The following is a 12,714-nucleotide window of genomic DNA, read 5'->3' as shown; positions in this document are numbered from 1 at the left end:
CAGCGAGAGCGAAGAGGGCGGGTCGGGAGCTGGCGCTGGCGCTGGCTCATCGCCTCCCTCTGCAGGCGCCACGCGGGTTCGTATTCTCATCCCAAGCCCCGTTCCCGCTTAAGTGTCTCTGTCACCTTTTCTCCGTTGTCTCTGAGTGTTCTCCCACCTGCCCGCACCGCTCTGGGAATCTGGTTTCTCAAGTGTCTGTTCCTTGGCCTCTGCCTGTCTCTGTGTGAGGGTCTCATCCTTTCTCTTTGGGGCTTTGTCTCCCTCTCTGGTCTCAGTCCTTCTTTCTCTAGCTCTTTGTCCCTTTCTCTCTAGGTCTCTATCTCTTCCCCTTTGGGTCTGTGCCCCACCCCACCCCGTCTCACTTTCTGAGGCTCTATCGCCCTCTCTCCTTGGGTCTTGGTTCCTCTCTGCCTCAGGTCTGTTTTGGTCCCTCTCTCTGGGTCTCTGTCGCCCTCTTCTGCTGGGTCTTGGTTCCTCTGCCTCTGCGCTCTCCATCTCAGTCAAATCCCCCATCTTGGCAGCAGTTGAGTCTGAGTCATTGTAGAGTGGGCATGTCCCAGGAGTGAGTCCTCACCTGCCCCAGACCCTGAAGTCCCCATCCTCTGGAGCCTTCAAGACTCTGCCCGTTCCACTTACTACCCACTATATACCCCTAATTCCGGCATGTTACAAAGAGAAGCAGTGATTTGCTGTGAAGGGTGGGTCCCAGGTCAGCTGGGGACAGGGTTGCAGGCTGGCCCAGGGTTTGGGTATGCATTAGGGGTTGGAAGTATAAACTGACACAAAGACCTAAATTGCAATCCTCAGTCTCTCTCTACCCTGACTTTCTGTTACCAAATAAACCAGTGTTTTGTTTTGCTTATTTCCCCAGAGGTCAGAAGCGGGGTAAGGAGGAGGAAACAGAGAGAAGATTATGGGGTTAGAGGTGGGGATAAAGAGCAGGCAATGGTTTGAAACTCTGGAGCCCAGGAAACCTGGGTAACTTTAAGGCCTGTTGTGGAATATTTGTTTGACTGGGCAAAGATGTGCTACCTTTGTTTATGGTGCATTTGTTTAATTATGTAAAGATGTGTTTCTGTTTCTTTCACCTTGCCTGGCTAAGGCAACTGATCTAATAAAAGCTGAACAGCCAATAGCTAGGCAGTACAGGGAAAGGCAGGGCTGGTGAGCAGACAGAATAAGTAGAAGGAGGAATCTAGGCTTGGGAAAGAAGAGAGGGAGAGACCTGGGCCAGCCAGTCAACTGCCAGACAGACATAGAGGAAGCAGGAAAGTAGGACGCACAGAATGAAAGAAAGGTAAAACGCCCCATGGCAAAACGTGGATGAAGAGAAACAGGTTAATTTAAATTGTAAGAGCTGGTGGGACAAGCATAAGATAAGGCCAAGCTTTCATAACTAATATTAAGTCTCCACATCATGACTTGGGTGCTGGTTGTTGGCCCAAAAGAAAAGGGCTACCACATTCCCCAGGGCGTGGGGAGAGGGATGGGTCAATAGAGACTCACCACCCTTTGACCATGGACTGGATGGGGTGTCCAGAGGGGAGAAGATAAAACCGAGTTGAGGGAATGCCGGAAGGGTGCTTGGCCTCTTCTGGGAAATTCTTTTCTCAGTCCCAGTCCACCTCATCTACTCTTACCCTTTCCCCCAGACATCCTCCGTCGCCCCAGCAACCCCTCCTGCTCTCTGTCCCTCCCCTTATTCCCAAGGCCAAGCAAACTTCTAAGATTACTTTTTCTCCGCCTCTTACCTCCCATCTCATCACTGGAAAATCCAGTGAAGCCAAGATTGAGGACAGAGTCGCTGCTTATGCTTCACACACACACAGGCAGAGACAGGTGAGTCTCCGAATTCGAGGCCAGCCTGTTCTACAGAGTTCCAGCCAGGGCTACACTGAGTAATCCTGTCTCGAAAAACCAAAAGCAACCAACCATACAAAATAATAATAATAAAAACCCACACAAGTAACCTGCAACCTTCCCCAAGCTCCAAATCCAGAGGATCCTTCCCTTGCAACCTTTGGTTCCCTGTCTCACACGCTAAGCTGTAGAGCTTCTTCCCACCCCCACACTTGAGCCTCTGCCCCCTTCCTCACACTCACCCCAAGTCCAGGGGTCTGGTGGTTGGGGACGGGTGGCCCGGATCAGGCACCTTTGGGCAGCGAGGGACTGCGGATGGGCGCTGTGACATCAGCACCTGAGGAGGGACAGCCCCTTCTTCCCACAACCGGGGGTCTTCAAGGTGCGCCTTTATGACAGACCCAGGGGCTCTGGACACACAAGATCCGCAGGATGGTGACCTTTCTCCTTACAACAAACCTTTTGCTGGTGTCACCTCCGCGGCCACCTGTTACTGCAACTTGTCGCCTCCCTCACTTCTGGACACCAACAAGGAGAGAACTACAAAATCAGTGATGCTCCGCAGTGCACGGGCCTTTCGCTACGGGCAGTGGGGGTCCGAGGCTTCATGGGGACTGTTGTTCCCGGACCTATCGCTGGCGCAAAGACTGCAGAATAGGATACTTCCTTCCCTCCCATATTTTCAACTCCAGAGGTCAGACATCCATTTTCCCTTCCCGAAAGCGACTACAGTGGGTTCCTTTAATTGAAAGCGGATTTTTTTTTTAATTGGAAAGAAGCACGACCTCTGACCCAGCATGCATGTTCCCTAACCGGAGCGTCCTCTGAGAAACTGCGCCTGCGCAGCCCTTGTTCCTGCGGATACACTTGCACGAGATTGAGCACGCGCCAAACCCACGCGCGGGCCGACGTTTTTGTCCCCTCTGTCAAAGACAGCCACGTAGGGCCCCAAAAAGACGTCTCCGAGGATCCAGAGGGGTCCTGCAGGCTTTGGGATGTTCAAGGCCTGGAAGCCCAACAGGCAGAGGCCAACATCACTCTTAAGAATCTGCAAGGTGACAACAGGGTGGACATTGCGTGTCACTGAGATCCGAGATTGATTGCTCCCTCTGCACCCAGAAGAGGACAAGGAGTATTTCTAGTTGGGCAGGGCACAACCATCCAGTGATCCCAGCGCTTGCTCGGGAGACTCAGGGAGGAGGATGGCCAGCCTGGGCTGCAAACTTAACCCCATTAAAAAAAAAAAGAAAGAAAAAGAAAAGAAAGAAAGGGGAGCTTTGAAATGGCTCAGCCAGTAAAGGTACTTGCTGCTAAGTCTGTCGACCTGAGTTCAATCCTCAGACCCCCTAAGTAAGAGAAAATCGATTCCTTCATATTGTCTTCTGACTTTTGCAAACATGCTGTAGTCCAGTGCACACACACACAAAATAAACAAATAAATCTTTGAAAGGGAGAAAAGAAAGGCAAGGTTCAGGCTGGGTTGTGCTGGCACAGGCTTTAATCCCAGCACTTGAGAAATAGGCAGGGGGATCTCCGAGTTTGAGCTCAGCCTGGGCTATATCAGCAGTTCTGGGCCTGCCAAAGCTACACGAGGCCCTCTCTAAAGATAAAGTTCCTGTGTTGGATGCCCGGCCCTGGTGAATAGAGCCCCAGCTCTACCCTCTGAAGCTCAGTTTTGTTACTCCGGTGTTCCTGTGGCAGACATCTTACCTTGATGACATAGTCCTGGCCTGTGAGGTTAAACCAGACTCCACCAAGGCAGAAGGAGACAGGTGGGAGCTCTGGGATCTTGGAACACTGAATGAGGTACTGTGGAAGAAGAGCGACCGTGACGGTAGGCAGGTGACTGCTGCTCTGCTCAAGTGTCTTGGCGGATCCCCAATGCCCTAGAGCACAGCGTCTATTGTGCAGTCGGGTATTCTTGTAGACAGGTCTTGTTGGGGAGGCTTCTCCTAGCAGTCAAATTCTACAGAGTTCTCCCCCACCCACCTGGGAAGCACGCTGTCTTCCTCCTACTGCCTACATGCCATCACTCAGACGGCTAGGTCTGCCTGCCCTTCCTCATTTACGCCTTGGTAACCTGCATTTATCCTTTAGGCAGCAGCTTCCCACCTGAAGTCTGCCACCAAACCCCCAAGACCCTCCTCAGCACACCCATCAGTACCAAGAGTGGTCCTCACCTGTCCAGCCAAGAAGGGAAATCCCCCGATGGCCCTATTCAAGGCCCGGATCTCCTCACTGGGCCCTGTGATTAGAGATGTACCGGTGTCTAGGATGGCAGCACAGCCCTGGGCACAGAGAGTCAGCCCTGTACCAACCTTCACACTGTGAGGGAGGATAGAGCAGGGACTATCATCAGAGGCAGGACCTGCATGTCCAGATCCTCTGCTCAAGCCCCACAAGGCCGGGCTGCTCACCTCTCCATGTGGACCTGCCAGTAGGCAGGGATTGTGACTGGCATGAAGATGAGGGGAGGGATGTAGTGAGCCGGATCTGAGCCCCCCAGGACCAGCTCTCCTCCATCGGACCCTTCAGCATCTCTGCAGAGGTAAAGTGCAATAAGGGGCTGGTGTGTCACTTGTTGGTCTCAGAGGTGGGAACCTCTGAAGGGACACCCTGCCAGTTAGCTTCTAGGTTGTGTGTTACGTAGTTTTATGTCAACTTGACACTAGCTGGAGTCACTGGAGAATAGGGTACCTCAACTGACAAAATATCTCCGTAAGATCTGGCTGTGGCAGTTCCTAGTGTTTGTGTGGGAGGACGCAGCCTACGTGGGAGGGGCTTCCCCTGGGCTGGTGGTCCTGGCTTCGATAAGAAAGCAGGCTGAGCAAGCTATGGAGAACAAGCCAGCCAGCAGCATCCTCGATGGCCTCTGCATCAGCTCCTGCCCCCAGGTTCCTCCCATTTGTGTTCCTGTCCTGACTTTCTTTGGTGATGCACAATGCTGGGGAGTGTGAGCCAAATCAACCCTTCCCTCCCCACAGCAACAGGAACCCTAACCGAGACAATGGGGGGAGGGCATGGACAGGTCCTTGGTATGGGGACTGGAAGCAAGTTAAGAATGACCTTTGCCTCCCAAGTGTTGGGGTGCAGGAATGCACCACTGTGCCTGGTACTGAGGGGGCCTTTTGAGTTGTGCCTCTTAAAAGCTGATGAGTACTGGGTGACGCTGGCTCTCGGCAGGGCTCTCCAGTGGAGTATGAGCTCTTAGGGGCGACGCAAGGGTGCTTAACTGGAGTACTGTTGAATGGGCGTGGAATTTCCTGTTTGATTTCTACACCTGGGACATTGTGAGCCCATGCTGAGTGTCACTGATGTGTCCCGAGTTGCCACTCAGGTTGTGGGGTTTCTTTTCATGTCTCTACTTTGGGTAAGCACTTTCCTGAATGCAGGTGAAAGCTCTTGTGTTGGGAGGCTGACTTCCTTCAAGGACCACTGAACTTCCTGTTGGTAATAGGATGTCCTGAAGGAGATCCTCCAGGCTGGTGTTGTAAGTGACTGTGTGCCAAGCCAAACAACCGCCATCTTGGGCTTGTTGACTGTTAACACTCCCTCATGGAAGGGCGAGAAGGGACTTAAGACGCTCATCTGAATCCAGCTGCCGCCTCTCGCGCAACTCTGCCTCAATTGCTAGTGGCCTGGGAGAGGTGCTGGAGTACACAGACTGGGGAAGACTAGGGGAAGCTCTGCCGATCGATCGCTACAGGGAACCCCCATCCCTGCTGGGTGGAGACATTTCAGGGCAGCCTTTTAGGGGAAGAGTACCCACGCTGCTGTGGGTAGCCCCTCGCCTGTGATCTGAAAGGAAGCTGAATAAGTTCATTGGTTCCCCCCCCCCCCAGAGTGAACTGTGGTAGGAGGGTATGGAGACCTTAGAGGAAGGCATCTTCCTGCTAAGGGAGAGGAGTTTAGCAATGGATGGGCCCTTGGGTATGGAAGGCAACTCCCACCCAATACCTGTTGAGGTAAAAGGAGAAGACGGGCTTCTCCAGCAGCCCTTGCTCTACCATCGCGTCCAGTGGAGGCTGAACGCCATCTATAGCCAGAGTTGGGAAACCGAGGCCCAGGATCCCGTCAAATCGAGCAAGAGTGAAGACCAGGCTGGACTCCCACAGAGCCTCGGCAAACGTCACAGAGGCGCCCCGGATTCCCCCGATCTACGGGTAAATTGAAGTGGAACCAGTTACTTCTAGAAAGACATTACCCTCCTATGGCCGGGATCCTGCTTGGAGCCTTTGGGAAAGGAATCTAGATGGTCTACATGAGAACCCACCAGGATGTTCCACTTCTAGGGAGGCCATGCTTAATTTGCAAAGAAAGCCTCTTGTCTTCCCCGGTCCTCGAGAGGCTTTGCCCCTTCTCAAGAAGCCCCGTCCTCTTGCTAAGGAGATCCCATCTCTTCTCTAGAAACCCTACCTCCTTTCCTAGGAGACTCTGCCTCTTTCTAGGAAGCTCCACCCCTTGCCCAGGGTCCCTGCATCCCCTCCTAGGAGACCCCACCTCCTCTCAAGAATCCCCTCCCTCTCTCCCACGAGGGCCTGCCTCTTCAAGCCCCTCCCTGACCGGGTGGCGTAGACCCTGGTTGTAAGTTGAAGTCTTGTGTGGCTGAAGTCACTCACAGTCAGATTATCCTGGCTCAGGATTCCGGTCAGCTGCCCAGTCCCATACTGAATGGCAAACTTGGTCCCATTGGGCTGAAAGGAGCTTGAGGCCTTGGGATTGAAACGATGGTGAAACCCTAATTCAGGAGATACAGTGGGCGTCACTCGGGATGGGACACTGATAGGGAGGCCAAGCCCCTCTCCTCCCATCACCCCTTTCGGCCTTCTCCCTCGGGGAGCTCACAGCAGGGCAAACTGAAGAAATGGCATCTCACGGAGGGGACCCAGAGATTGGAAGAACCCGTGTCAAAGACAACTGTGAAATTCTGAGGAGGCGTTCCCAAACCAATGTCTCCAAAGTACTGGGTCTGGTGCATAAGAGAACACAGGATAAATGCGTGTTCCACCGCAAGCGCAGGAACGCGGGTGGGCGGGGGGGGGGGGGGACTCACGTTCATGAACTTGGACAGAGGCACAAAGGTGGGCTTGTCACCAGCGGTGGGGGTCCTGGGAGGCTCTGCTGGCTGTCCCCATCCATTCAGTGGGCTCAAGAGCCTGTGTCCAGGGGGAACTCGGCGAAGAGGGACTCTAGAGAGTGAAGAAAAACTATGCATTCAGAAGACCATCCTGTGATAGATGCCCTACTGTCTGCGGAGTCCTGTCGGAGCAGTCACTCACTTCAGCTCCTTAGTGACCAAGCAACCCTGCTGAGGACAGCTTCCTAGCCCGACAAGAGAACGCCATCCACAGGGCACAGACTCAAAGGCCCGCCAGTGTTCTGATGCCTTGAGGAAAGCTGTTCCCCTGATACCAGCATTCCCAGCGAGTCCCAAAGATTGGGGGGGGGGATGATGGGAAGGGGAAGCTGGAGAGACCATTCAGTGCTCAAGAACGCTTGGGGATCTAGCAGCGAACCTGATTCAGTCCCCAATACCCTTATTGGGAGGTTCACAACAGCCTGTAACTCCAGCTTCAAGAGACCAACACCTGCTTCTGGCCTCCACCAGCGCTGAACTTACCTCCACACACCCACACACAGACTCCCACACAAACATATAATTTAAAAATAATGATTAAAAGCATTTAAAAATGCCGGGCACGTCCTTAATCCAAGCACTCGGGAGACAGAGGCAGGCGGATCTTTGGGAGTTCAAGACCAGCCTGGTCTACAAGAGTTAGTTCCAGGACAGCCTCCAAAGCTACAGAGAGACCCTGTCTGGAAAACAAAAAAAAAAAAAAAAAACAAGAAAAAGCACATAAAAAATATAGGCCAGGTTATGGTGATGTACGCCTTTAATCCTAGCACTGGGGAGGCAGAGGCAGGAGGATCTCTGAGTTCAAGGCCAACCTGGTCTACAGAGTGAGTTTCAGAACTTTCAGGGCTATACAGAGAAACCCTGTCTTGAAAAACCAAAATTATATATACATATATAATACCTAAATAAATATATTTAAATCCTACATAAGTTTATCAGGAATTAAACTGTAATTTCAATCCCCTGTTCTTCCAGAAGAAACAAAAAAAGGAAACCCTGACTTGACAATACATTTACAATTAAAAAACTTCACAGATCTGAGTGCTTTGTCTGCATGTGTAACTATGCACTGTATACATGTCTGGTGCCTGCACACCTAGCCTGGTGTACAGTTTGGTTCGTGGGACAGCCAAGTCTACACAGAGAAATCCTGTCTCAAAAAAACAAACCAAAACAAGAACAAAACACTCTGTCAAGGCCACTTATGTGGTATTTTAAATTAAGGCTTTGCTGAGGCTCGATGCTGGTTGCATGGAATTGAGAAACTAGCAGTAATTAAAAACAGACCAGGGTCCAGCATGGTGATGCGTACCTTTAATCCCAGCAGAGATTGAGTGTCAGACTGGCAGATCTCTGTAAAGTCAATGTTAGCCTACTCTACATAGAGTTCTAAGACAACCAGGACTACACAGTGAGATCCTGTTGAAGAAGAGGAAGAGAAGGAGGAGGAGGAGGAAGCATCACTGGGTGAGATCTTGTGGGAAGTGTTTCCTCAGGCTCAACACGTAGAAGCTGTGGTCCAGAGGGAGGTATGGATGTGCCTTGTGCTGCTAACCGAGTTTGGCAATGTCTACGTGTCTCGGGTGGTACTGCTTTTGAAGGCATGCAGGAGTTGTGGGGCTGGGGCAAGGCTCTGTGAGCATTGTCAAAGGTGCAGCCTCCGTTGCAGTCCAAGCCCCAGGATGGAAGGGGTCATGGAGAGAAGCTGAGGCTTGGCACCACGGGGCAGGGGCAGAGTCCCTGAGAGCACCCAAAGAGGCTGTTGGTTGCAGAGACCCAGCGTTTAGGAGATGCTAGAGCCAAGGGGTGACCACCAAGGGATGGACCAGAGCAGCGGTGGAGTGGGGCCCGCCTGCGCTTAGGAGTTGAGGTGCGTGCTGCTGTTCAAGCCCTCTGGAGCCTTGCTTGTGAGTCCCAGATGTCCAGCACTGACTTACAGGCTGGACTTTGGTTTTGCTTTGCTTTCTTTGTGACCGTACACTGGATCTTCCCTCTTGGAATAAGAAAATATCTTCCTTGTTTTGATTTACCAGATGCCCACAGTTGAGACCTTGAACTTTTAAAGAGACTTTGGACTTTTAGAGAGACTACAGATATTTTACAGAGGCTTGAACTTTGAAGGAGAGTTTGAAAATGTGTAGAAGACTGAACTTTTTGTTTGTTTGCTTGCTTTTTTTTTTTCCTAGAGACAGGGTTTCTCTGTGTTTCTCTGGATGTCCTGCAGCTTGCTCTGTAGACCAAGCTGGCCTTGAAATCGTAGAGATTCTCCTGCCTCTGCCCCCTGAGAGGTAGGATTAAAGTTGTGCGCCGCCACCATTGCCAGGCTGAAGACTGAACTTTCAAAGAGTTTGAATTTTTAAAGACTGGGACTTTTAAAACTTAGAACATTTTATCTTGTGACGGTAATATTAACATGAGATCTTGGGGGGTAAACAAGAAAGAAAAGGTTATGGTTTACCACTGATGTGTTTTTTTGTGCCAGATTGTTCCGGTTAATATTATGTCAACTTGACATAAAATAGACTTATTTTGGAACAGGGAATATGCCCCACTAGACTGGCCTTGGTTGATGATTAGTGTGGGAGGACGCAGTCCTGTGGGAGGCACCCGGTCACGTGGTCTTGGGATGTGTAAGAGAGCAGGCTGAGCAAGCCATGAGAGAAAGCTAGTAAACAGAATTCCTTCAGGGCCTCTGTGCCCCCTGACTCCTTGCTGATGGAATGTGACCTGAGAATTGTAACTGAAGTAAACGCTTTCTTCCCCAAGTTTCTTTTGGACATGGCATTTTGTCACAGCAATAGAAACCCCGAGACTAGGCAAAGCAATCATACATATAATTTTTTTTTTCAGTTTAAGAAATCCAAAAATAGCCTGGCGTCGGTGGCGCATGCCTTTAATCCCAGCACTCAGAAGGCAGAGGCAGGAGGATCTCTGTGAGTTTGAGACCAGCCTGGTCTACAGAGCAAGTTCCAGGACAGACTCCAAAACTACAAACTCTGTCTCGAAAAAAAATCAAGGAAAAAAAAAAGAAAGAAAAAAAATTAAAAATCCAATAATAACAAAACCCAACTTGTTTCTGCAGCAGTTAAGCAGCAGAAGCCACTGTAAATGAATGGGTGGGCTTCTTTAAGATTCCATTGCAAAAGCTGGTTGGAGATTTGTTGAACTTGGCCCTTGACCTGAGGGCTTCTCAAGGCCTGACCAAAAGCCTGGCTCAAATGAAGGTCTCCTAGCTCTGTTTTGCTAGCCTGCGGTGGAGCGCATTGGGATTGAGTGTGTCCAAGAAAGACCTGGGTGTTGCCACTGTTCTTGACTCCAAGAGAGTAGTGTATATCCAGAGCTCTTGGCATGGACTTGGATGTCTGTGATATACTGGCTTAAAAAATGTGGTTAAAGGGGCTGGACTGGGGCTCATTTGGTAGAGCTCACCTAGCATACAATGCCCTGGCTTCCCCTCCCTGCACTTAAATCAGGCATGGTGGTGCACTCCTGCGATGGTGAGGCAGGACAAGCAGAAGCTCATCCTTGGCTATATATACAGTTTGTGGCTAGTCTGGACTACGTGGGACCTAAAAGAAAGGAAGGAAGGAAGGAAGGAAGGAAGGAGAGAAGGTAATCATCACTGACTGATGGATGTCCAAATGCACCTCTGCCAAGTCTGGAGACCAGAGCTCGATCCTAAGCAGAAGGAGAGAACCTACTTCTGAAAGGTGTCCTCTGACCTCCACACATATGCTGTGCATTGTACTTGCACACATTCCCCACAATACAATAAATAGATTTTTTAAAAAGCAAACAAAACAAAAACACATTAACAGAGCCAGGCATGGTAACCCTCTAGCCGTCGCCCACCCATAACACCCCGCCAGCCCCGAGAGTCAGCCTGAAGAGGCCCTAGAGTATGGAGTGTGAAGACAGGAAATGCTTTCTGGAAAGGTGCCCCCATCAAGAGCACTGGCCGCTCTTCCAGAGGACCCATGTTCAAATCCCAGCACCCACATGGCAGCTCACACCTGTCTGTAACTCCAGGATCTGACACCCTCACACAGGCACACATGCAGGCAAAACACACCAATGCACGTGAAATAAAATAAATTATGAAAAAAAAGAGAAAAGAAGGGGAGGAATTGGGAGAATCAGAGACAAGGTGTTGGTGTGGGGGTCCCTCATGCACCAGCCTCCCTAAACAGGCATGCTCAGAAGCTGAAACTCTAGAGTATTGAAGTTTGCAGACCACACACATGGTCTCCAAGAAATGGAGGGAAAGTCAGAGGGCTTGAGCCTTAAAGCCAGATTACCAGGGCTCAGGTCCAAGGCACCTTCTCCCAAAATATATCCTGACTGGATAAAGGTGGGGTCTCCAGTCCCGGGCCTCAGGACCAGAGCTGTCTTACCTTGTGGTGTGGGTGTTGAATGGAGGCCCTGGTGTCTACTAGATACCATCTTCACCACCAAGCCGCAGTCCCAGCACTTATTTCTGGAGACAGTGCCTCCATACCCTTGAGCTCAGCCTCCCCGAGTGCTGGGACTCTCCCTCCACCCCCCACCCCCACAGACCCCACCCCGTGGCCAAAGTATCTGGGACTTAAAAACGAGGTGGCCCATGACTGGAATCTCAGCACTTGAGAGACCAAGGCAGGCGATCTCTATGAGTTCGAGGCCAGCCTGTTTTACAAATTGAGTTCTATTATAGCCGGAGCTGCAGAGTGAGACCCTGCCTTTAAAAAGAAAAGAAAAGGTGTGGCTATGGCTGAGGACGTGGCTCAAGGGGTGGAGTGCTTGCTTGCACAGTACAAACCCAGGCTTCCTTCCCTGCAGTCCCAGCGCTTGAGAGGCAGACCATAGAGAACCTGGAGTTCAAGATCATCCTGGCCTCATAAGGCTGGACTACATGAGACTCAGTCTGCACAAAGCCAAGCCAAACAAACAGAAACCAAACAACCAAAAGGAAGTGGGTATTAGACGGTATTATACTAAGTTTCTCAGGGTGGAGACCCAATCTGAGAGTCGGGGACCCAGGCCTTTAAGAGGACTCAGGGCATAAGCAACCTTGCAGCCAGACCTCACAACCTGAACCTGAGCTGGATTCACAGACCCTAGTCATCCTCTGACCTCTCTGCATACTCCATCACACACAGACACAGACAGACAGACAGACAGACAGACAGACAGACAGACACACACACACACGTTTTAAAAAGGAGTAAAGTCCGGGGACCCTGAAAAAGCATTTGGACTCTATGGGGACGGAGGCCAGCCCTAGTCTTACAGGACAAATGGTAGGAATCTGTGGAGAGGGGGAGGGAGGGGGTCTCCATACCGGATCAGTGTGGCCCCTGCAGGCCCTGAGTTCCCCAGTAACAGCAGGCACAGCAGCACCCATGGTGGCGACATCTCTGAGGGCTGGGATTAGACGGGGATGTCCTGTGGCCCCTTTCTTCCTCTCTAGACTCCACCCCGTACACGCCCCACCACTTACCGGAACACAGAAGTGAGTGTGTGTGTGTGTGAAGTCCTTCAGCAGCAGGTGACAGGGACTCTGTGTGTGTGAGTGTGTGAGTGTGTGTGCATGTGTGAGTGTGTGTGTGCATGTGTGAGTGTGTGTGTGAAGTCCTTCAGCAGCAGGTGACAGGGACTCTGTGTGTGAGTGTGTGTGTGAGTGTGTGTGAGTGTGTGAGTGTGTGTGAGTGTGTGTGTGAGAGAGTGTGAGAGAGTGT

General features: G+C 51.2%; 1 protein-coding gene across 1 annotated transcript; it reads right to left on the bottom strand.

Moving 5' to 3' along the window:
* Positions 1-2,596: 2,596 nt before the first annotated feature.
* On the bottom strand, positions 2,597-12,406 carry Napsa (napsin A aspartic peptidase). Its single transcript, XM_051174333.1, has 9 exons — positions 12,318-12,406; positions 6,914-7,049; positions 6,706-6,829; positions 6,480-6,598; positions 5,818-6,017; positions 4,278-4,400; positions 4,041-4,185; positions 3,571-3,669; positions 2,597-2,908 (listed from the first exon to the last, which is right to left on the bottom strand). The coding sequence occupies exons 1-9, from the start codon at positions 12,389-12,391 to the stop codon at positions 2,669-2,671; spliced, it is 1,260 nt and encodes a 419-aa protein (XP_051030290.1). The 5' UTR covers positions 12,392-12,406; the 3' UTR covers positions 2,597-2,668.
* Positions 12,407-12,714: the final 308 nt, after the last annotated feature.

This window comes from Phodopus roborovskii, unplaced genomic scaffold, assembly GCF_943737965.1.
Source record: "Phodopus roborovskii unplaced genomic scaffold, PHOROB, whole genome shotgun sequence".
Lineage (NCBI taxonomy): Eukaryota > Metazoa > Chordata > Mammalia > Rodentia > Cricetidae > Phodopus > Phodopus roborovskii.
Note: the sequence above shows the minus strand (reverse complement) of the source record. Positions and strands in the feature narration are given on the sequence as shown.